This window comes from Salvelinus fontinalis, chromosome 32 (assembly GCF_029448725.1).
Source record: "Salvelinus fontinalis isolate EN_2023a chromosome 32, ASM2944872v1, whole genome shotgun sequence".
Lineage (NCBI taxonomy): Eukaryota > Metazoa > Chordata > Actinopteri > Salmoniformes > Salmonidae > Salvelinus > Salvelinus fontinalis.
Genome location: NC_074696.1, coordinates 43345757 through 43368990, shown reverse-complemented (window position 1 = coordinate 43368990; position 23234 = coordinate 43345757). Strand labels below are relative to the sequence as shown.

The window sequence follows — 23234 nt, the reverse complement described above, 5'->3', positions numbered from 1 at the left end:
ATATTTTGTCCTAGTTTCCCTGTGGAAGGCGGGGCGGTTGGCATGGTGATAACGAGTAATGACGCCAGTCTAGCTCGCTCTGGCAGTTTCAAGCAAGTGACAACAACTGAAAGTCGCGTAAATTGGACTGAAAGAAAACACACACAGCTTGCTGAAAGCATATGTCGCTAGATATCAAGCGAAATATTACTTTGACTAACGTAAATGTTAATTTGACTAACGTTAGACTGTAACAACAGTAGCTATAGTATAGTTACAGTCAACATCTGTGAATTTTAGCTTGATATCTAGCTTGCTGACGTTACCTGCCTACTGTACTGTACGTACTTACTAGCTAGCTAAGCTACATCACCTTGAGGATGAAAAAGAGGGTTGAGAAAGTCGTGAAAGAGAAGGCAGCTGGTAACTTTGAGGATGAGTTTTCAAAAACTGCTGGTAAGATGAAGGAATTCAGTCCCAGCCTTGCTTGACAAGTCCAGTCTCTAATGACAAGTGTTATTTACGTAGACCGTGGTGCAGATGCAGAAATGTGGCTTATTTTGTCATATTTCGGTTGTTAAATAGCTGAGCACTTCACTGTTCTTTGTCCTTTTCTCTGGCATTTAGGACTAAATATACAGGAGAAGTGTCCAGTTCAGAGGATAGGTAAGATTTGAACCAGTAACATTATCTGGGCAGAGGAAGAGAAGATAAATATCACGAGTAGGCATATTCATCCTCCTCTGCCCAGATATACCTCAGTTGCCCAGATACTGGTTCAGGTGAGATTTTACTATTTTGGCAAATATATATGCTGCAGATTGAACTTCCAGTTTTTAATAACCTCAGTACAGTGACATACTATTGCAAAACTTAATGGGTAGTCATAATGACAGATGGCATCACTGGATGTCATTCTGTGGTTTGATCCTCTCTCTAAAAGATGATTATCAGTGCTCTGGCAGTCTGGAGATGGACTTCCCTGAGCTGTGTTCTCTTCTGGGCATGAAGGAGATCCCTGCTGTAACCCCACGACCTCCAGCCTCTGTCACTCCTACCACAGAGAAAGGCAACATGGGTAAATGACAGTCCACCAGCCATTCACATCAACCACCAAACTGTGGAGCTAAGCCTCATGTCTTACTTGTTTCTCTATTGCTAGGCCCATGGTTTTTTCTAGATCAAAAAGGGGCTTAGGTATTGGACGTGGCAGGGGGCGTAACAATGGGCGTGGTCGACATGTTGCTTTTTTAAGCCAATTTCCTGCATTTCAAAAAAATTATCCATGAAGTTGGGAGAAATGTTTACAGTTTTAAAGCAAATTTACACATATTCTGCCATGGAGTTGAGATAATGTTTTTGCAGTTTTAAGCAAATTTCCCATCAATTCTATGCATTTTGCCATGGCTAATGCTGTGTACTTTTGCTCAAACATAAGAACAAAATCAATACTGCTAAATTAATTGTTTTTGGAATTTTTAATTATACCTGTCTAGCTTTTATTTTGGTGATTTTGTTCTCAAAGATTATATATAAAAAATATTGGCCCATTTATATTTTCTACATACTTTATATATTTTATTTACGGTATACATTTTGTGTGTGTCTGTGTGTGCACACATTTCAGTACACATTATTCCCAAGCTCTCTCCTTGTCACTCAGGTTGTGTCCCAAATAGCACCCTATTCCCTATCGTGTACTACTTTTGATCAGTGCCCATAAGTGTACTATAAAGGGAATAGGGTGCCATTTGGGACTTTTTATTATTGCTGTTTATCATTTACGTACTTGTGGCCTCAGAGGAGAGCCAGTCCCAGATGGGTGCTGGTATAGCGACTACAACGTGGTGCCCTAAACCACGCCTCCAAGTGGAGCTGGAGAGCGAGGACCCTCGCAGTATTAAGGAGGTCAGGGTGTGTGGTGAGAGCATAACTGAACTAAACATATTCCCTAACTGTCTGAACAACAGTAGAATACTCCTAAAGTAAACAATGTAGTGTAGTTGTGATAGCAAACAACATACAGAAAAAATAATTTAAAGATGTTATGAGTTGTTTTAAAACAATACTGCTTTCTCTCAAGAGACACTGACATTGACATTTTAACTGTACCACTGCTCTTACATATTCACCTCTTACACAGTGAACAATATAAATAGTACCATTTAGTGCCATTGTATGAACATCATTTGTAATGGCAAACAAGCGGTGTCTGAGCCGTTGTTTCTGTCACTTCATAGGGTGGAAGGTGGATGAGCTGATGGCTCGAGTGCTTAACAAGACACTTCCAGCCCTAAGCAACCTACAGAATCTGCAGTGAGTACTGTATTTAGATTGAGATGTAACTTCCTGTACCTCATGATATACAGTATTTGCCCAAGGCAAAGCTAAGTGCTGTTTGGCATGTTTTTCCCCCCAGCTTATGTACTTTTCCTAGGAGAAAATGAGAAAAATATCCCACATTTATTGTTACTTGGTTGTTAGTGTAATGTTTTGGGTATAGGCATTGCTCTTGCAATATTATCTTCTGTGTTGCAGTCTGTGGCGTGCTGGTCTGACGGGGCGAACTCTGACCTCCCTGAAGAATACAATATCTCTCTGCTCAAACCTAAGGTGATTGGATGATTCATCATATACAGTGCCTTCAGAAAGTGTTCATCGTACCCCTTGACTTATTCCACGTGTTACAGCCTGAATTCAAAATGTATTACATTTCTTATTTTCTCACTCGTCTACATACAATACCCCATAATGACAAAGTGAAAACATGTTTTTAGAAATAATAGCACATTTATTGAATATGAAATACAGAAATATCTCATTAACATAAGTATTCACACCCCTGAGCCAATACTTTATAGAAGCATCTTTGGCAGTGATTACAGCTGTGAGTCTTTCTGCGTAAGTCTCTAAGAGGTTTCCATACCTGGATTGTGCAACATTTGCCTATTTCGTCTTTTCAATATTCTTCAAGCTCTGTCAAATTGGTTGTTGATCATTGCTAGACAACCATTTTCAGGCCTTGCCATAGATTTTCAAGTAGATTTAAGTCAAAATTTTAACTCAGCCACTCAGGAACATTCAATGTCGTCTTGGTAAGCAACTCCAGTGTAGATTTGGCCTTGTGTTTTAGGCTATTGTCCTGCTGAAAGGTGAATTATTCTCCCAGTTCTGGTGGAAAGCAGACTGAACCAGGTTTTTTTCTAGGATTTGCCTGTGCTTAGCTCCATTCAGTTTCTTTTTTATCCTGAAAAACTCCCCAGTCCTTACCGATTACAAACGTACCCATAACATGATGCAGCCACCACTATGATTGAAAATATAGAGAGCGGTACTCAGTAATGTGTTGTATTAGATTTGCCCCAACATAATCAGGACAAAAAGTGAATTGCTCTGCCACATTTTTTCGCAGTATTTTAGTGCCTTGTTGCAAACAGGATGCATGTTTTGAAATATTTTTACTCTTTGCAGGCTTCCTTTTCCCTCTATCAATTAGGTTAGTATTGTGGAGTAACTACAATGTTGTTGATCCATCCTCAGTTTCTTTTATCACAGCCATTAAACTTTGTAACTGATTTTTAAAGTCACCATTGGCCTCATGCTGAAATGCCTGAGCAGTTTACTTCCTCTCTGGCAACTAAGTGAGGAAGGATGCTTGTATCTTTGTCGAGACTGGGTGTATTGAAATGGATATTCAATGTCTACTTTAAAATAAAATAAAAATTATCCATCTCCCGAGGCATTGGAAAACCTCTCTGGTCTTTCTGGATGAATCGGTTAGAAATTCACTGCTCAACTGAAGGACCTTACACAAAATTGTATGTGTGGGATACAGAAATGAGGTAGTCATTAAAATACACTATTATTGCACAAAGTCCATGCAACCTATTGTGGGACTTTTTAAGCAATTGTTTTACTACTGAACTTATTTAGGCTTGCCATAACAAAGGGCTTGAATACTTACTGACTCAAGACATTTCAGTTTTAAATGTTTAATTAATTTGTAAAAATTTCAATAAACATAATTCCACTTTGACATTATGCGGTATTGTGTGTAGGCCAGTGACAAAAAAAATCTTTATTTAATCCATAATAAATTCAGGCTGTAAAGTGGAGAAAGTCAAAGGGTGTGAATACTTTCTGAAGGCACTGTACCTATTCTCTACCTGTGTCATGGAGATATGCAGAGTATAATGAAAGAATATCTGGGCCCGTATGAATCAAGTGTCTCGGAGTAGTGCTGATTTAGGATCAGTTTTACCTTTTAGATTACAATGAGAAGATTACATGGACAGTAGGGACCTGATCCTCAGGCAGCGCTCCTACTTTGAGATGCTTGATACAGTCGGCCACTGAACTTCTCTCATGTTCTCTGACCTCTGTCTCCGGTTAGGACTGTGGTTTTGGAGGGAAATCCACTACCAGAGCAGAGTTATCACCTCCTTATATCTGAAGACAGTATGTGAGTCCCTGTTTTTTTTTTTTTTTTTTTTTTTTTTTCAATCATGCTTACACACACATTTCAATAATGATGTATCACTGCAATACAGGCTTACTCATGTATCACTGCGTAATAACCGGATTGGCGAGGAGGGAGCTCGCCTGATTGGCTCAGCCCTCGCTACAGCCCACGCTGCCAACAATAATCTTCTGTCACTCAATCTGGCCTTCAATTCCATTGGTGATGCGGGCGCTGCTTATATAGCACAGGTACTCTGGATGAGAGCATCTGCTAAATTAGTCAAATGTAAAAAATGTACCCCACTATTGTAGAAATGTGTTTTCCACATTTACCAGCCTTGAAGGATGATACGTGGCAGATATTTGTTGTTGTATCAACTTCTTTCTCCCCTATTTTTGCTACCAGGGTTTGCGTCTGAATCGCTCTTTGCTGTGTCTCTCTCTGGCCAATAATCATATTGGAGACACAGGAGCCTCTCGTCTGGCAGAGGTGGGTACTTAACCGCTTACAAATGATTCCACTTTAAAAATAAACTAAGCGTTTTCAAAGAGTGTATAACAAATGGCACTCCATTCCTTAAATAGTGCATTCCCTATGGGCCTGGTTTGAAGTAGTGCACTACATAGGGAATAGGGTGCCATTTGGGTTCAACATCTTTTTTTGTATCTTTACCCTCCCAGTGATCTCTCTCTTGTGTTGGTTCCTTAGGTGCTGGGTCCCTTTTCTCTGACCCATGATGAGGTTGTTGAGAGGAGGAGGCTGCTGCTCAGAAGAGACCAGTCGGTGAGAGGGGAAAGCACACCTTCACTTTTTTTAAATTTTATTATTTTTTTAATTTTTTTTAGGAGTGGGGACCTCCTAAAAACCCTCCTTTTTATATATTTTTGTTTTCGTATTTTTTTATTAGATAGAACAATAACATACTGGTAGGAGGAGAGAGTGTGCTAGAAAAGCAGTGTGCCGGATTTAAACCCACGCTCTCACTGGGATATGTATTCTGGAGGCAGCGGCTTAGACACTAGACCATCCCAAGCCACACACACACCTACACACTTCTATAGAAGAATAACACACCAATAGCTACACACTAACTCAAACTAAACAAAAGCACACTAATCTGATCCTGCTTTATCTCCCTCTCTGTCTTCCCAGCCCTCTCATGCTGACTCTAAGTGTGAACGACCTCTCTCCATCCCCAGCAGCTCCTCACTGGAGCGCAACGTCAGCAAAGGAGCCAAGGTTGCCTCCAAGAAAAAGGTACCTACCAGAACTCGGGGCTAGTTTCCCAGACACTGTCCTAGACTAAGACATGGTCTAAAAAAGGGGTTCCCAAACTTTTTGGTCTCGTGACCCTATTAGAAATCCGTCTGACAGTACTTCAATCTAAAACGATTATGGTTTGAAGTGACTGAATTGCATAAGAAAGGTATTGGGAAGATCAGATCATCAGGCAAAAATTGGATATGATCTTCTATGTAGAAAATAACGCCATCATTGTTTTGAATTTGGTACCTGGTCCTGTTCACTGTTCTAATAAGTCCTGCGTGACTTGTGAGCATTGTAGAGGGAAACAGACGATACAAAGTGTTCCTGAGAGTCTTAGGTCGGATTCCCCTGCGGCGACGATGAATCCATCAAGCAATGGTTGTGTGCCTAAGGGTCTTGCAATGACCGTATTACCGCCACACCGGCAGTCACGAGTCATGAAGGCAGTCAAATTCCACATGACCGTTTAGTCACGGTAATTAGGCTTCTCCAGACACTGATGCTGCTGCTGGTCATTAGTGACCGCCACAGCCCTATGCGTGCCACGTCATCGACTGTGCCGTTGGGCACCAGATTGCTATAACATGGCGTGGTCCACTGATACGTAAAAATAGCTGGCATGCGTCAGAACAGGGGCAGATGACCTTAGTTTTCCGGAATGGGGTCCTAATAGAGGTAACTGCAAAAATAAAGGAAATGCTTTACTAAATGAGGGATACAAAGTATTTTGAAAGCAGGTGCTTCCACATGTGTGGTTCCTGAGTTAATTAAGCAATTAACATCCCATCAACTGGGTATAAAAATACCCAGTTGCCCATTATTTTGGCTACCATGACTAGAAGAAATCTGTGAGTTTTTAAAGAGGGGTCTCAATGGAGCATAGGGCGTAAAAGTGTGTGTGTGTGTGTGTGTGTGTGTGTGTGTGTGTGTGTGTGTGTGTGTGTGTGTGTGTGTGTGTGTGTGTGTGTCAGTCACTAGATCTCAACCCAATTGGGAGATTCTGGAGTGGCGCCTGAGACTGCGTTTTCCACCAAATTATCAAATTTTTCGTAGAAGAATGGATTCGCATCCCTCCAATAGAGTTCCAGACACTTGTGGAATCTATGCCAAGGCACATTGAAACTGTTCTGGTTCATGTTGGCCCCACACATACTGAGACACTTTATGTTGGTGATTCGTTTATTTCGGCAGTCATCTGTAGCGTATAGCTTCAAAAGTTAGAGCCACATTTGAAGGAAGGAAGGAAGGAAGGAAGGAAGGAAGGAAGGAAGGAAGGAAGGAGAGAATTTAAGTGGTGTACAGTGTATTCAGACCCCATCACTTTTTCTATATTTTGTTACGTTACAGCCTTATTCTAAAATGGATTACATTATTTATTTCCCTCAATCTACACACAATACCCCATAATGACAAAGCGAAAACAGGTTTTTAGAAATGTTTGCAAATGTATAAAATATTTAAAAAATACCTTATTTACAAAAGTATTCAGACCCTTTGCTATGAGACTTGAAATTGAGCTCAGGCGCATCCTGTTTCCATTGATTATCCCTGAGCTGTTTCTATAACTTGATTGGAGTCCACCTGTGGTAAAGTCAATTGATTGGACATGTTTTGGAAAGGCATACGCCTGTCTGTCTAAAAAAAGGTCCCACAGTTCACAGTGCATGTCAGTGCAAAAACCAAACCATGAGGTCGAATTGCCCGTAGAGCTCTGAGACAGGATTGTGTCGAGGCACAGATCTGGGGAAGGGTACCAAAAAATATCTGCAGCATTGAAGGTCCATAAGAACATAATTCTTAAATGGAAGAGTCTGGAACCACCAAGACTCTTCCTAGGGCTGGCCGCCCAGCCAAACTGAGCAATCGAGGGAGAAGGACCTTGGTCAGGGAGATGACCAAGATCACAATGGTCACTCTGACAGAGCTCCAGAGTTCCTCTGTGGAGATGGGAGAACCTTCCAGAAGGACAACCATCTCTGCAGCACTCCACCAAATCAGGCCTTTATGGTAGAGTTGCCAGACGGAAGCCACTCCTCAGGATCAACGGAGTGATGAACAGAGCAAAGTACAGAGAGCTCTTGCTTAGGACCTCAGACTGGGGCGAAGGTTCACCTTCCAACAGAACAACGACCCTAAGCACACAGCCAAGACAACGCAGGAGTGGCTTCGGGACAAGTCTCCGAATGTCCTTGAGTGGCCCAGCCAGAGCCCAGACTTAAACCCGATCAAACATCTCTGGAGAGACCTGAAAATAGCTGTGCAGTCACACTCCCCATCCAACCTGACAGAGCTTGAGAGGATCTGCAGAGAAGAATGGAGAAACTCCCCAAATACAGGTGTGCAAAGCTTGTGGTGTCATACCCAAGAAGACTCGAAGGTTGTAATCGCTGCCAAAGGTGCTTCAACAAAGTAATGAGTAATTTCAAGGTTTTTCTTTTTTATACATTTGCAACGATTTCTAAAAACCAGTTTTTGCTTTGTCATTATAGGGTATTGTGTGTAGATTGATGAGCAGAAAAAAAACGATTTAATACATTTTAGAATAAGTCTGTAACGTAACAAAATGTGGAGAAAGTCCAGGGGTCTGAATACTTTCCCGAATCCACAAGGCTCATTTGTAAATGAGACCTAGGTCTCAATTTGTCTTCACTGTTAAAATAAAGGTAACATATATTTTCTTTAATCAGACGACCCAAGTTTGGGAAACGCTGTTCTAGACTAGGCTTAATCTGTCAGGGAAGCCACCCATACAGTATGATCTCTTTCATAAACACACAGAAAAAAAGGTTCCTTCATATTCAGATTAATCCCTTGATTTCTTTTTTTTTTAGGACACAGCCAAAAAGGATGAGAAGCCAGCAGCAAACCAGACAGGAGGGGTAGCAGGAAAGAAAGAGGAACCAAAGTTGGCCAGAAAAGGTAAAGCATTGTCATAAACCCTCATAATATTTCTCTCTCTTCTATACGTTAGTTTTTCTTGTTCTCTCTTTCAGCCTCTGACACCAAGTTGCCCCGGGGTAAAGGGGGAAAGTCAGGGGGTAAAGAGAAGCGCCCATCTGTGTTGGATCAAGAGGTACCAACAGAGACCCTGTTAGACTCAGGTTAAATGCATTGTATCACCTTGGAAATATGTACATTGTGGACAGCTCATGTCCCTCTGTTTCTTTCTGCAGGAGAAGGCCAATGCTACACAGAATAAGGTATGTTTGTTTGGGTGTGTGTGTGCACATTGCAGTTTGTCTCAAAGAGAAAAAGCTTAGACTGTGAAATGCACAATGTGTGGATTTGGTGGATATCCAGTGCATTGGGAAACTATTCAGACCCCTTGACTTTTTCCACATTTTGTTACGTTACAGCTTTACTCTTAAGATTTATTAAATAGTACCCCCCCCCCTCAATCTACACACAATACCCCATAATGACAAAGCAAAAACAGGTTTAAAAAAAACCTGAAATATCACAATTTACATATTTTCAGACCCTTTACTCAGTTGAAGCACCTTTTGCAGAGATTACAGCCTCGAGTCTTCTTGGGTATGACGTTATAAGCTTGGCACACCTGTATTTGGGGAGTTTCTCCCATTCTTTTCTGCAGATCCTCTCAAGCTCTGTCAGGTTGGATGGGGAGCGTCGCTGCACAACTATTTTCAGGTCTCTCCAGAGATGTTCAAGTCTGGGCTCTGGCTGGGCTGCTCAAGGACATTCAGAGACTTGTCCCGAAGCCACTCCTGTGCTGTCTTGGCTGTTTGCTTAAGGTCGTTGTCCTGTTGGAATGTGAACCTTCGCCCAGGTTTGAATTTCATGGCGCTCTGGAGCAGGTTTTCATCAAGGATCTCTCTGTACGTTGCTCCTTTCATCTTTCCCTGGATCCTGACTACTCTCCCAATCCCTGCTGCTGAAAAACATCCCCACAGCATGATGCTGCCACCACCATGCTTCGCCATAGGGATGGTGCCAGGTTTCCTCTAGACGTGACGCTTGGCATTCAGGCCAAAGAGTTAAATCTTGGTTTCATCAGAGCAGAGAATCTTGTTTCTTTACTGACTTTGTCCCCATGGGGAAATTTTGTTGCAGTGTCATGTACACAACAAAACAAATTGACAATAAAACTTTCATAAGTTTACATACCATTAAAAAGAGACTAGCCTGCTGGCCTTACTCGGTGGATAGGAACATTAGCCCGAGCTATTTAGGAGGGATATCACACCTGGCACAAATTATTGTCTAGTTCTGTTTTCCTGCTGAGGGGTGCCCTATACCTGCGCCCAAAGGGGAGTAGTTCAAAGTCCGGGTACAGGGGGTGGCTTCGGTCTAAAATTATTTTGTGAGCCTTGCGGAGGGCCCTGACCTTAAAGTTCTCATCCAGGCCTGTCTGTTGAACTCCAAGTACCTTGCTTGCTGTGGTGATAATCCTTCTCAGCATATTTCTCTGGCTGACAGTAGAATTACCAAACCGACAAACAATACAAAATGTAAAAAAACTCAATGAAAGATTTGTAAAACAGAGTCAGTATAGTTTAATTAACATTAAAAGATCCCAGCTTTTTGAGAAAGTACAGTCTCTGTTGACTCTTTTTGTAGATCAGTTTCTCATGGTCAGAGTCCTTTAGGATCCTTTTGGCAAAATCCAAGCGGGCTGTCATGTTCCTTTTACTGAGGAGTGGCTTCTGTCTGGCCACTCTACCCTAAAGGCCTGATTTGGTTGAGTGATGCAGAGATGGTTGTCCTTCTGGAAGGTTCTCCCATCTCCACAGAGGAACTCTGGAGCTCTGTCAGAGTGAACATCGGGTTCTTGGTCTCCTCCCTAGCCAAGGACCTTCTCCCCCGATTGCTCAGTGTGGCCGGGCGACCAGCTCTAGGAAGAGTTACTGAGGACCTACAATGCTGTAGAAATATATTGGATCCCTTACCCAGATCTGTGCCTCGACTCAATCCTGTCTGAGCTCTACGGACAATTCCTTTGACCTCATGGCTTGGTTTTTACTCTGACATGCACTGTGAACAATGGGACCTTATATAGACAGGTGTGTGCCTTTCCAAATCATGTCCAATCAATTGAATTTACCACAGGTGGACTCCAATCAAGTTGTAGAAACATCTCAAGGATTATCAATGGAAACAGGATGTACCTTAGCTTAATTTTGAGTCTCATAGCAAAGGGTCTGAATACTTATGTAAATAAGGTATTTCTGTTTTTAATAAATTAGCTAAAATGTCTAAACCTGTTTTCGCTTTGTCATTATGGGGTATTGTGTGTAGATTGAGTGGGGGGAATAATAAATAATATTGAATAGATTTTAGAATAAGGCTGTAACGTAACAAAATGTGGAAAAAGTGAAGAGGTCTAAATACTTTCCGAATGCACTGTATGATGTACATAAAACTAACAACTGTTAAAGCATTATTACCACTGTATGTCTAATCAAACTCCATCAATATTTTGATACTGGATTGCATCCCAAATAGCACCCTATTCCTTCATCTACTTTTACCCTGGTTAAAAGTAGCACACTATTAAAGGAATGGGGTGCAATATGGGACACAGATCAGATTTTTCATCCCGTTTCCCTCCACCAGTCAGCAGAGTTGGTTGAGACAGTGAGCCCCCTGCTGGAGCCGGGAGTGCAACACACTGGAGGCCGAGTAATTCTGCCTGGGAACACAGCCCTCACCTCCCTCAACCTATCAGGTCAGACTCCGCACCAATTCCCAGAGACACATTACTTGGACTCGAGTTTGACTTGAGACTCAACTTGATAGAAAATAAATAACTTGCGACTTGATTTGGACTTTGAATTGAGACTTGAACTGATCTGGCCAGGTTTTTGTAATGTTTTGTCACTCTGTGGCACAGTCTCCGTGGATTACTCTCCACGCAGCCAGAGACAGTAGCCGCAGCATTGCCCTTGCAAAAAAAACGTGCAACAGATTGGCTAGAGAAACGCACACTTGTCACTGATTGGACCAGCAAATTATCAACACAGGTCGGGAGAGCTAGTGAACAGATTACTGATTTGATGTACAGCAATAGGATTGGGTGCAGCACAAATGTCAAAATGTAAGAAGACCGGATTGCCATAATAAATAAATATTCAGCTCTAAAAATTGTCTATCCACTTGTTCTCTCCAAACTCCTGCCAGTGGAGAGTGCTTTGTTCTCTTGTTGAAATATTTGCTGTTGCTTTCACATGTTTAAATGCATATGTTGTAAATCTATACTGAACAAAAATATGCAACATGCAACACGCAACATGTAACAATTTTAAACATTTTAGAGTTACAGTTCATATAAGGAAATGAGTCAATTGAAATAAATTCATTAGGCCCTAATCTATGGATTTCGCATGACTGGGAATAGAGATATGGATCTGTTGGTCACAGATACCTTTAAAAAAATGTAGGGCGTGGATCAGAAAACCAGTCAGTATCCGGTGTGAGATGTCGCAGCACGACATCTCCTTCGCATAGAGTTGATTCTGGCCTGTGGAATGATGTCCCACTCTTCAATTGCTGTGAGAAGCATCCCAAACATGCTTAATGGGTGACATGTTTGGTGAGTATGCAGGCCATGGAAGAACTGGGACCTTTTCAGCTTCCAGGAATTGTGTACAGATCTTTGCGACATGGGGATGTGCATTATCATGCAGAAACATGAGGTGATGGCTGCAGATGGCACGACAATAGACTTTAGGATCTCGTCACAGTATCTTTGTGCATTCAAATTGTCATCGATAAAATGCAATTGTGTTTGTTGTCCATAGCTTATGCCTGCCCATACCATAACCCCACCATGGGGCACTCTGTTCACAACGTTGACATCAGCAAACCTCTCGTCCACACGACGCCGTACCTGCTGTCTGCCATCTTCTTGGTACAGTTGAAACCGGGATTCATCCATGAAGAGTACAGTGTGCCAGTGGCCATCGAAAGTGAGCATTTGCCCACTGAAGTCGGTTACGACGCCGAAATGCAGTCAAGTCAAGACCGTGGTGAGGATGACTAGCACGCAGATGAGCTTCCCTGAGATAATTTGACAGTTTGTGCAGAAATCCTTTGGTTGTGCAAACCCACAGTTTCATCAGCTGGATGAGTGGCTGGTCTCAGAAGCCGGTTGTGGAGGTCCTGGGCTGGCATGGTTAAGCGTGGTCTGAGGTTGTGAGGCTGGTTTGACATACTGCCAAATTCTCTAAAACGACAATTGAGGCGGCTTATGGTAGCGAAATTAACATAAATTTCTCTGACAACAGCTCTGTTGGACATACCTGCAGTCAGCATGCCAATTGCACGCTCCCTCAAAACTGGACACATTGTAGCATTGGGTTGTGTGACAACCTGCACATTTTAGGGTGGACTTTTATTGTCCCCAGCACAAGGTACACCTGTGTGATGTTCATGCTGTTTAATCAGCATCAATCAATGTTCCAAGATGGCGTAGCAGTGCAGACGTATTTTGTTCGTCCTCTCGTGTACTTTTGTATTTTTTGTCCTTTTTTGTATATATTTCAGTTTTATTTTCAATCTCTTTTCCATTTGAAATCAATTATACCTTCCGGTAACCTGCCTCACCCAATGTGATACGGAACCGCTATTATTTTTTATTTTTAGACCTTATAGCCAGAACCACCTAGCCATCAGAAGCTAACCAGCTAATTAGCTACAAGCTATTTAGTCATTGTTAGCCACTGCTAGCGGCCTTTACCTTCTGCACAGATAACAGCCCTTTTTTTATCCTGGATAATACTTGCCAGCCTACCAGTATCGGACTGTTTCTCCACTCCACTATCTGGCTTGGATGCTTTGTCGACACGGCGCCCCGCCGCACCACCACGACTGGTCTGCCGATGAATACTCCATCTGCTGTGCCTTCAACCGGCCTCCATCGGAGCAGACGCTTCTACTAGCCCCGGGCTGCTAACTTTAACCGCCGTGTCGCCGACGTGCTAGCGTAGTAGCAACTACTCCGTGGCTTCCCTGTTCCATCTATTGCTGTCCCCTGGACTCTATGATCACTTGGTGGACTGTCCATTAATCACGGTACTCCATTTGGGTTATTTTTGTTTATCTGTCGGCCCCAGCCGCGAACTCAGGCTCTGTGTGTAGTTAACCAACCCTCTCCGCCCATTCATTGCCATTTTATCTGTTGTTGTTTTAGCTGATTAGCTGTTGTTGTCTTACCCGTTGTTGTCTTAACTAGCTCTCCCAATCAACACCTGTGATTACTTTATGCCTCGCTTTATGTCTCTCTCAAATGTCAATATGCCTTGTATACTTTTGTTTAGGTTAGTTATCATTGTTTTAGTTTACAATGGAGCCCCTAGTTCCCCTCATCATACCTCACCCATTATAACCAGCATGTCCAGAGGTGCAACCTCTCTTATCATCACTCAGTGCCTGGGCTTACCTCCGCTGTACCCGCACCCCACCATACCCGTCTGCACATTATGGCCTGAATCTATTCTTCCACGCCCAGAAATCTGCTCCTTTTATTCTTTGTCCCTAACGCTCTAGACGACCAGTTTTGATAGCTTTTAGCCGTACCCTCATCCTACTCATCCTCTGTTCCTCGGGTGATGTGGAGGTAAACCCAGGCCCTGCGTGTCCCCAGGTACCCTCATGTGTGGGCTTCTGTGATCGAAAAAGCCTTGGTTTCATGCATGTTAACATCAGCCTCCTTCCTAAGTTTGTTTTACTCACTGCTTTAGCACACTTCGCCAACCCTGATGTCCTTGCCGTGTCTGAATCCTGGCTTAGGAAGGCCACCAAAAATTCTGAGATTTCCATACCAAACTACAACATTTTCCAACAAGATAGAACTGCCAAAGGGGGAGGAGTTGCAATCTACTGCAGAGAGCCTGCAGAGTTCTGTCATACTTTCCAGGTCTATACCCAAACAGTTCGAACTTCTAATTTTAAAAATTGATCACTCCAGAAATAAGTCTCTCACTGTTGCCGCCTGTTATCGACCCCCCTCCGCTCCCAGCTGTGCCCTGGACACCATATGTGAATTGATCGCCCCCCATCTAGCTTCAGAGTTTGTTCTGTTAGGTGACCTAAACTGGGATATGCTTAACACCCAGGCAGTCCTACAATCTAAGCTAGATGCCCTCAATCTGACACAAATTGTAACGGTCCTGACCTGTTTTATGTTGTTTTTTGTATGTGTTTAGGTCAGGGCATGTGTTTTGGGTGGGCAGTCTATGTTATCTGTTTCTATGTTGGTTTTGGTTGCCTGGTATGGCTCTTAATTAGAGGCAGGTGTTTTGTGTTCTCCTCTAATTAAGAGTCATATTTAGGTAGGGTGTTCTCACTGTTTGTTTGCGGGTGATTGTCTCCTGTGTCGTCAAATGTATGTACCATACGGGACTGTTTGGCTGTTCGTTTATTTTGATGTCGTCTGTTTCCTGTCCGTGAGTTTACGTTTAGTTATGTAAGTTTATGTTCAGGTTTCGTCAACGTCGTTTTCTTGTTTTGTATATTTGAAAGTGTTTTGTTTCGTGTTGCCATCGTCGTGTTAAATAAAAAGATGGCTTATTTCCCGAATGCTGCATTTTGGTCTGATGATCCTTCTCTCCTCGTCCGAGGATGAGGAGAACGACAGCCCTTACACAAATCATCATGGAACCCACCAGGTACAACCCTAAATCCGTAAACATGGGCACCATCGTAGACATTATCCTGACCAACTTGCCATCCAAATACACCTCTGCTGTTTTCAATCAGGATCTAAGCGATCAATGCCTAATTGCCTGTATCCGCTATGGGTCCGCGGTCAAACGACCACCCCTCAACACTGTCAAACGCTCCCTAAAACACTTCTGCGAGCAGGCCTTTCTAATCGACCTGGCCCGGGAATCCTGGAAGTATATTGACCTCATCCCGTCAATCGAGGATGCCTGGTCTTTCTTTAAAAGTAATTTCATCACCATCTTAGATAACCATGCCCCTTTCAAAAAATGCAGAACTAAGAACAGATATAGCCCTTGGTTCACTCCAGACCTGACTGCCCTTGACCAGCACAAAAACATCCTGTGGCGGACTGCAATAGCATCAAATAGTCCCCGCGATATGCAACTGTTCAGGGAAGTCAGGAACCAATACACGCAGTCAGTCAGGAAAGCAAAGGCTAGCTTTTTCAAGCAGAGATTTGCATCCTGTAGCTCTAACTCCAAAAAGTTTTGGGACACTGTAAAGTCCATGGAGAACAAGAGCACCTCCTCCCAGCTGCCCACTGCACTGAGGCTAGGTAACACCACCGATAAATCCATGATAATCGAACATTTCAATAAGCATTTCTCTACAGCTGGCCATGCCTTCCTCCTGGCTACTCCAGCCCCCCCAGCTTCTCCTTCACCCAAATCCAGATAGCAGAATTTCTGAAAGAGCTGCAAAACCTGGACAAATCAGCTGGGCAAGACAATCTGGACCCTCTCGTTCTAAAACTATCCGCCGCCCTTGTTACAACCCCTATTACCAGCCTGTTCAACCTCTCTTTCGTATCGTCCGAGATCCCTAAGGATTGGAAAGCTGCTGCCGTCATCCCCCTCTTCAAAGGGGGTGACACTCTAGACCCAAACTGCTATAGACCTATATCTATCCTGCCCTTCCGAGTCACGGGTGCACCTCAGCCACGCTCAAGGTACTAAACGATATCATAATCGCCATCGATAAGACACACTACTGTGCAGCCGTCTTCATCGACCTGGCCAAGGCTTTTGACTCTGTCAATCACTGTATTCTTATCGGCAGACTCAATAGCCTTGGTTTCTCTAATGACTGCCTCGCCTGGCTCACCAACTACTTTGCAGACAGAGTTCAGTGTGTCAAATCGGAGGGCTTGTTGTCCGGACCTCTGGCAGTCTCTGGGGGTACCACAGGGTTCAATTCTCGGGCCGACTCTTTTCTCTGTATATATCAATGATGTCACTCTTGCTGCGGGTGATTCCCTGATCCACCTCTACGTAGACCCCATTCTGTATACTTCTGGCCCTTCCTTGGACACTGTGCTAACTAACCTCCAAACGAGCTTCAATGCCATACAACACTCCTTCCGTGGCCTCCAACTGCTCTTTAAATGCTAGTAAAACCAAATGCATGCTTTTCAACCGTTCGCTGCCCGCACCCGCCCCTCTGACTAGCATCACCACCCTGGACGGTTCTGACCTAGAATATGTGGACAACTATAAATACCTAGGTGTCTGGCTAGACTGTAAACTCTCCTTCCAGACTCGTATTAAACATCTCCAATCCAAAATCGAATCTAGAATCAGCTTTCGATTTTGGAACAAAGCCTCCTTCACTCACGCCGCCAAACTTACCCTAGTAAAACTGACTATCCTACCGATCCTCGACTTCGGCGATGTCATCTACAAATAGCTTCCAATACTCTACTCAACAAACTGGATGCAGTCTATCAGTGCCATCCGTTTTGTGACCAAATCACCTTATACCACCCACCACTGCGGCCTGTATGTTCTAGTTGGCTGGCCCTCGCTACATATTCGTCGCCAGACCCACTGGCTCCAGGTCATCTATAAGTCTGCTAGGTAAAGCTCCGCCTTATCTCAGTTCACTGGTCACGATAACACCCACCCGTAGCACACGTTCCAGCAGGTATATCTCACTGATCATCCCCAAAGCCAACACCTCATTTGGCTGCCTTTCCTTCCAGTTCTCTGCTGCCAGTGACTGGAATGAATTATATTTCCCTCACGAACTTTAAACATCAGCTATCTGAGCAGCTAACCGCTGCACCTGTACATAGTCCATCTGTAAATAGCCCACCCAATCTACCTACCTCATCCCCATACTGTTTTTATTTACTTTTCTGCTTTTTTGCACACCAGTATCTCTACTTGCACATCATCATCATCTTCTCATTTATCACTCGTGATAATCTGCTAAATTGTAATTCTTCGCTACTATGGCCTATTGCGTTCCTACCTCATGCGTTTTACACACACTGTATCTAGACTTTCTTTTTTTCTACTGTGTCATTGGCTTGTTTATTCAATGTGTAACCCTGTGTTGTTGTCTGTGTCACACTGCTTTGCTTTATCTTGGCCAGGTCGCAGTTGTAAATGAGAACTTGTTCTCAACTAGCATACCTTGGTTAAATAAAGGTGAAATAAAAGATATATATATTTTTTTAAATCAGCTTGATATGCCACACCTGTCAGGTGGATGGATTATCTTGACAAAGGAGAAATGCTTACTGACAGTGATGTAAACACATTTGTGCACAAAATTTGCGTATGGAACATTTCGGTATCTTTTATTCAATCTCATGGAACCAAGACTTAACATGTTGCGTTTTATATTTTTGTTCAGTGTATATATTCCATCTAAGCCTAAAATAATTGCTAGCGTTTCATCATTCCATCCCTGTACTGTTTATTGTAACACTTGGACATTTCTGTTTCATGTTTGATAGATATGTTTTCATGTACCATTTCTTACCTTCCGCGTGGGCACGATGTTTATTGCGAACTTTCATGTGCACATGACTCATGAAGTAGAAGTTCTGTTAATTTAATTAAATATATGGTATCATGTGTTTGTCGGCGCTCCATGTGTTTGTGTCAACAGCAAACATTTCAACAAGAGAACAAAGTGCTCGCCAATGGTGAAAGCGCCATATCGTACAAAATATACAAGTAGATTTACCCAATATACATGGGAAATAGCCCAAAAGAAATAGCCTCTGTATCAGACATTGTGGTTGTGTGTAATAGGAGTGTGCGCACCTCAGTGTGTCGGGTAGCAGTGCGTGGGTAAAATCAGTAAGTAGAAAACACTTGTGGACTCACCCTACTTGTAGAGAAATGCCAATGCCATCCTCCTGTCTTTCATGTGGCTGAAACGGTCTGTGACTCTGTCATACAGTACATGCTTTTAGTTTTTGTTGGCCTAGGCTACCTGGCTAAAATGCTTGCTCGCTAGCCTAACTTCCTATCATGGGCAACAATTAGCCAGCAAGCTAACATTAGCCTTCTACATCTAGCTACATATTGAACTTCCATCCTCTCAGGCCAGATGAAGAATGTATGAATTCATGGTTGGATCGGAATGACCTTTATAATCATTGGCCAGTACAGAGAATTAAGTCCAAATCCATATCTCCATCCATGGCTTATTTAGGAAAGGGAACATTTTAGCTAGCTAGCCAACGGAGGACAACAACACAACTAGATGCAACAATTACTTTTTTTTTTCAAAACGTGCTGCAGACTAATGAAAACGGCTGTCTGTAGCCTCAATAAATAAAGATGTGTAATGACTGGTTCAACTAAAACGTCTAGATTTTATTTTACTTGACTCGACTTCACTTGCTCTTAGAATGCAGGACTTGGACTTGACTAGAGACTCAAACCTTGTGACTCTAATAATAGTGACTTGGTCCCACCTCAGCCCTATGGGCCCTAGTCAAAAGTAAAGCACTTTTTATAGGGAATATGATGCCATTTGGAGCATACTAACAACATCTTCAGTGAAGGCAGCTTTCATCACATGGGAATAATTGCTGTAATAATTGCTGTTGTAACATTGGAATATTTTTTGGGTTGCAATTATAATGTGATGTTGAAGTGAGGACGCTTCTTTTATATAAAAAAAAGTACAATGACATGAATTGTCTTTGTATTGGGATGTAGTAGCTATGCTGGTTTCTCCTTCCTGTAGGCAACATGCTTTCAGAGCAGTCGCTGCTCCTCTTCCTATCCTCAGTGGGGGCGCAGACTGAAGGGGGAGGTCTGCTTCGTCTCTGTCTCAATGTGAGTCTTGTCTTTTCAAGCTCTTCCGTGTGTGTGTGTGTGTGTGTGTGTGTGGTGCATTGATCTGCTCTTTGTATGTGTTTGTTGACAGGTTTAAAAGCTTGAAGATTCATATAATTAAACAACTTAATTACTCCTGTGTTAGGTGTCTTTAACACTGAATGTGACCCCAGTCCACTTCTCTTTTTGTTTTCCTAAAGAGAAACCGTTTCCCTCCAGACTGTGATTCCTTCCTCAAGATAAAAGAACTGATGTCACTCAGGGATCCTCTCAACAAAACGGCCTCTGCTCAAGTAGATGACGAACAGGGGCAGGCAGCATAAACTATAGATAGCAGAGTAAAAATCTTAATTCCCTACCCAATTTGTTATCGTGGGTACCCAAACCAATTTGTGCTATCATTCCACACCTTGCCACCCCTTGTTTGGCTTATGACACGAACTGGCATGATAGCAGGTCTGGTACCCAGGCTACCAATTTGTATCTCAATTTGAATTACAAATTAAAGTTTTTCCTGCTATTTCCCCATTGTTTATATTTCCACGTGTCACTTGTCTACTCTAGTGCAATCAATAAACAAAAACACTGACATGAAATACTACACACTTCTACACCTGTTCACTTCATAAGAGGTGAAATCTCTAACTCTGAAAATAAACATGTGTAGGAGCCAGGATGCAGTCAGGGGTCCTTGTGTGCACGTCAGATGCATTGTAGTTTATGAGTTCCATTCAAATGTCTTTGTATATCAGCAAGCTCCTGATTTAGTTAAAACATTTACGATACCAAGCCAAACAAAGCACAAAAATAGCGTTTTACATACTTTTTAGTTGTCACTTAAAGTGCCAGCACGCACCAGGATGAAAAAGCGAGTCTCTACTGGTGAATGCATTTCAAGAAAAATTTGTGAAGGCTCATTGGACAACATTTATTTCATGCCTCTGTTAGCTGCTAGTTAAACTTAAAATGAGCTGCAATGGATGGAATGGGGACATCCTTTGTACTCCTGCCAGTCTTTTACACTCTCAGCACCTGATGTGTCAACGTTCAGCTCCATCCAGCGTGACACCCAGGCAAACAATGTAAACACGTGAATTGTTGCATCATTAAATTGGGGTTATGACAGTATTGTGTTACCGTGACGTTACGTTTTTTTAAAACTGTATAAAAAGGGGTTGAATCGACTTTAAGGTCATTCAAACCCATTATCTCCCTTTTGATAACAGTACTACTCCAATTGGCTAGTCAGAGTTTATACAAAAGTTGGTAGTTGATTATTTGGCCAGCATATTGTCTGAAACCAGAGGAAGATGATCCACCTCTTCCACCTCTACCCAAGTCTGCTTGGGGGGAGAATGTTGAGTGGAGACTGGCATTTTGCTATTTTCCCCATGTGCAAAGAGGTTGCCTTTAACGTGCTTGCTTCGTGTGCGCGAGCGTTGCAAAATAAATGTACACATGTTATTCAATCATTGCACCCACACTGCTCGCACGTATCAACGAGCGTCTGCGTAGCCAGTGTGGGGTTTTGCAAAGCTTAGCGTGCTAAAATAACTATAAACTAGAAGGATTTTGCATTAATTAAAGTTTAAGCTACTGACTCATGTAGGCCTGACATTTGTCTTTGTTCTCAGGAGTAACAGTTCTCATAGCCTAACCATGAGGCCACAGCCTGAAATATGTGTGTGTATGCAACAATGTACAAGGCCTAAGATATGAACAATAATGTGTGTGTGTGTGTGTGTGTGTGTGTGTGGCAAGAAGGGCTCTGTTCTGTGTGCCCGAAACTGTGCTAATCTTAGAGAGGCACAGGAGGGGTGTAGAGGGAGGGGGGTGAATCAGGAGACTGCTGACTGTGGTGTACAATAGACAATAACAGATAAACTATACACACGAAGAACATCTGTGAGGTTCTGAGTTATGCACTATAACCCAATACTATAACACATGTGATTGAATATTAGCAACTGTTGGCCTGGGTGTCTGTGTGTGTGTGCTGGAAGTAACAGTTAGCCTCAGATAAGTGTGCTGGGAAGCTGTAGTTAGCCTTGAGCGAGAACAGTGGGCTTTGTATACAGGTGCAAATAGCTCAGACAATGTTGCAGAGCTGTCTGACCTCAGTCTCTGGGGTGAGGGAGCGTAATCTACACAGCAACAGCGACGGGACACCAGAGAGCGCTAAGGGGCTGGGACTAGCTTAAGCGCCAACACCAACGATAGGCTGGGTGAGTCTAAACCACGCCCAGTCTCTACTCTGACAGGCCGGCTCGGAAGCGGGAATTATCTCTGTCATGAGTATATTATAATATCTTTGTCAGGAACAAATCAGTTCTCTGTCTTATCCTGCATGATGACACTGAACCCGTATATACGGACATTTATTTACTTTTGAATTAAACAATTATTTTAACCAAGTTCAGGTGTGCTATTGTTTCTATCTCAGTTGAACCTTCGCAGCCTTAACACCAGTTGCAAAAATACATCTCCGTTCTATCTGCGACATTTGATTATTCAGAGAGAGGGATTGCAACGTGCTCTGCTTCACGGAAACATGGCTAACTCAAAAGACGCTAACGGAGTCGGTGCAGCCAGCTGGTTTCTTCACGCATCGCGCAGACAGAAACAAACATCTTTCTGGTAAGAAGAGGGGCGGGGGGGTATGCCTCATGATTAACGAGACGTGGCGTGATCATCATAACAACACTCAGGAACTCAAGTCATTCTGTTCACCTGATCTAGAACTCCTCACAATCAAATGTCGACCGCATTATCTACCAAGGGAATTCTCTTCGGTCATAATCACAGCCGTATATATTCCCCCCCAAGCAGACACATCGATGGCCCTGAACGAACTCTATCTGACTCTCTGTAAACTGGAAACCACACACCCTGAGGCTGCATTCATCGTAGCTGGGGATTTTAACAAGGCTAATCTAAAAACAAAACTCCCTAAATTCTATCAGCACATCGATTGTCCTACCAGGGCTGGCAAAACTCTGGATCACTGTTATACTAACTTCGGCGACGCATATAAGGCCCTCCCCCGCCCCCCTTTCGGAAAAGCTGACCACGACTCCATTTTGTTGATTCCAGCCTACAAACAGAAATTAAAACAACAAGCTCCCGCACTCAGGTCTGTTCAACGCTGGTCCGACCAATCTGATTCCACGCTTCAAGACTGCTTCGATCACGCGGATTGGAATATGTTCCGCATTGCGTCCAACAACAACATTGAAGAATATGCTGATTCGGTGAGCGAGTTCATTAGGAAGTGCATTGACGATGTCGTACCCACAGCAACGATTAAAACATTCCCAAACCAGAAACCGTGGATTGACGGCAGCATTCGCGTGAAACTGAAAACGCGAACCACTGCTTTTAACCAGGGCAAGGTGACCGGAAACATGACCGAATACACACAGTGTAGCTATTCTCTCCGCAAGGCTATCAAACAGGCAAAGTCCCAGTACAGAGACAAAATAGAATCGCAATTCAACAGCTCAGACACAAGAGGTATGTGGCAGGGTCTACAGTCTATCACGGATTACAAAAAGAAAACCAGCCTTGTCGCGGACCAGGATGTCTTGCTCCCAGACAGGCTAAATATCTTTTTTGCCCGCTTTGAGGACAATACAGTGCCACTGACACGGCCCGCTACCAAAACCTGCGGGCTCTCCTTCACTGCAGCCGAGGTGAGTAAAACATTTAAACGTGTTAACCCTCGCAAGGCTGCAGGCCCAGACGGCATTCCCAGCCGC

General features: G+C 43.1%; 1 protein-coding gene across 1 annotated transcript; it reads left to right on the top strand.

Annotated features, from left to right (window-relative positions):
• lrrc71 (leucine rich repeat containing 71) lies at window positions 1–21890 on the top strand. Its single transcript, XM_055894788.1, has 17 exons — window positions 1–435; window positions 607–645; window positions 923–1057; window positions 1781–1900; window positions 2220–2295; window positions 2518–2592; window positions 4373–4441; window positions 4530–4689; window positions 4847–4930; window positions 5150–5224; window positions 5594–5698; window positions 8539–8626; window positions 8701–8780; window positions 8881–8907; window positions 11285–11396; window positions 19385–19476; window positions 19677–21890. Exons 1-17 carry the CDS (start codon window positions 360–362, stop codon window positions 19797–19799), a joined length of 1536 nt encoding a protein of 511 aa, XP_055750763.1. The 5' UTR covers window positions 1–359; the 3' UTR covers window positions 19800–21890.
• The last annotated feature ends 1344 nt before the right edge of the window (window positions 21891–23234 follow it).